Genomic DNA, 1,230 nt, shown 5'->3' with positions numbered 1-1,230 from the left:
TGAGTGATGAGTCATGCCGTTAGGCAAATTTGGTTGATGTTCCTCTTACGTCTTACTTACCAAAGCATCTTGACTTTTATCCAGCTTCACATTGTTGTCAACAAGACTTTGGCCAAAGTGGTTATTGACTGCAAGCAAGTGGGTGAGAGGGCAATAAATGCATCGGCTAATATCACGGTGGATGGTGTCGAAGTCCTAGGGAGAATGGTTAGATCAAGAGGACCAAATGGAAACTCTGTACCAGTAAGTGGATAAACAGTTGAAGGTTTGTTATTATTATAGGAAAAATCTTCTATAATATAATGATCTGTTTTCCAGGGGAAAATGTTTGGTGAAAGAATGGATAGGTGGATGAATGGATGGATGGATAGACAACATCTTTAAATGAACTAATAGGTACATTCAAAGTTCTATGCTTCAGCTATAGTATAATAAAGGGAATGCTCTAGGATTTAGGCTAGTTTATTTTCTAAAGGCATTTTAGAATTCAAGTAGTAAAATGTTCATCATACGGTTTGTGGCATAAATGGTTTGTGAATGAAAATCAAAACTTTAAATGAACTTCATTTATATAAGTAACTATAAACTCATGCACAATGTGTGATTATTATACACAGTAAATTGGCATAAGCCCCTCATTTGGGTTAGATTTGGACACTTTACAACTAGATTTTTGCTATTGCTAATGTTTAGTCTACCCTTTAATCATATAGTTATTTAAGTAACCAATCATTCTAAGATAATATATTTTTCATTCCACAACATACAATTAAGACTGGGAGACTTCCAATTGGCAAAGGAATCACATACCCTTCACTTACTACCCACAAAAAAGAATACTGTACATAAGCTTTTGTTTTAACACCATGTGGTCATAGCTAATTAGCAACGTTCTCTAATTTGACTCATCCTATAATCAGGCCCTGATAGCCTGGAGAGCAAACAGTTCCAACTCTTCTATTCTACATGTCTGTGTAATGAAAAAAAATCAAGTTAATTAAGAATCACTATTACTGTCTTGTACTCTCACAGATCTGTAGAACTAGCCAGCTATATGGAAAGTTAGAAAGATTTGGTGGTTCTTGAAGTCTGTTTAAGCTGAAGATCGCTGTGCACAAATGAAATCTTCTGGTTTGTCAGATAAGTAAATAAGATTAAAACAGACTCATGCTGATTGAATGGGAGATGGGACACTCTCCAATAGTCCCTAGGGGAGCTTCAACCAGCACA

At 35.6% G+C, this 1,230-nt stretch overlaps 1 protein-coding gene across 1 annotated transcript in view; it reads left to right on the top strand.

Moving 5' to 3' along the window:
- The window catches only part of COL14A1 (collagen type XIV alpha 1 chain), a 222,717-nt gene that overhangs the window by 150,470 nt on the left and 71,017 nt on the right, over positions 1 to 1,230 (top strand). The window contains exon 29 of the mRNA XM_019642088.1: positions 85 to 243. Within this exon, the coding sequence (XP_019497633.1) occupies positions 85 to 243 (159 nt within the window). The remainder of the gene's footprint in view (positions 1 to 84; positions 244 to 1,230) is intronic.

Source organism: Hipposideros armiger, unplaced genomic scaffold (assembly GCF_001890085.2).
Source record: "Hipposideros armiger isolate ML-2016 unplaced genomic scaffold, ASM189008v1 scaffold_65, whole genome shotgun sequence".
NCBI classification, from domain to species: domain Eukaryota; kingdom Metazoa; phylum Chordata; class Mammalia; order Chiroptera; family Hipposideridae; genus Hipposideros; species Hipposideros armiger.
This window is presented reverse-complemented; position numbering and strand designations above follow the sequence as displayed.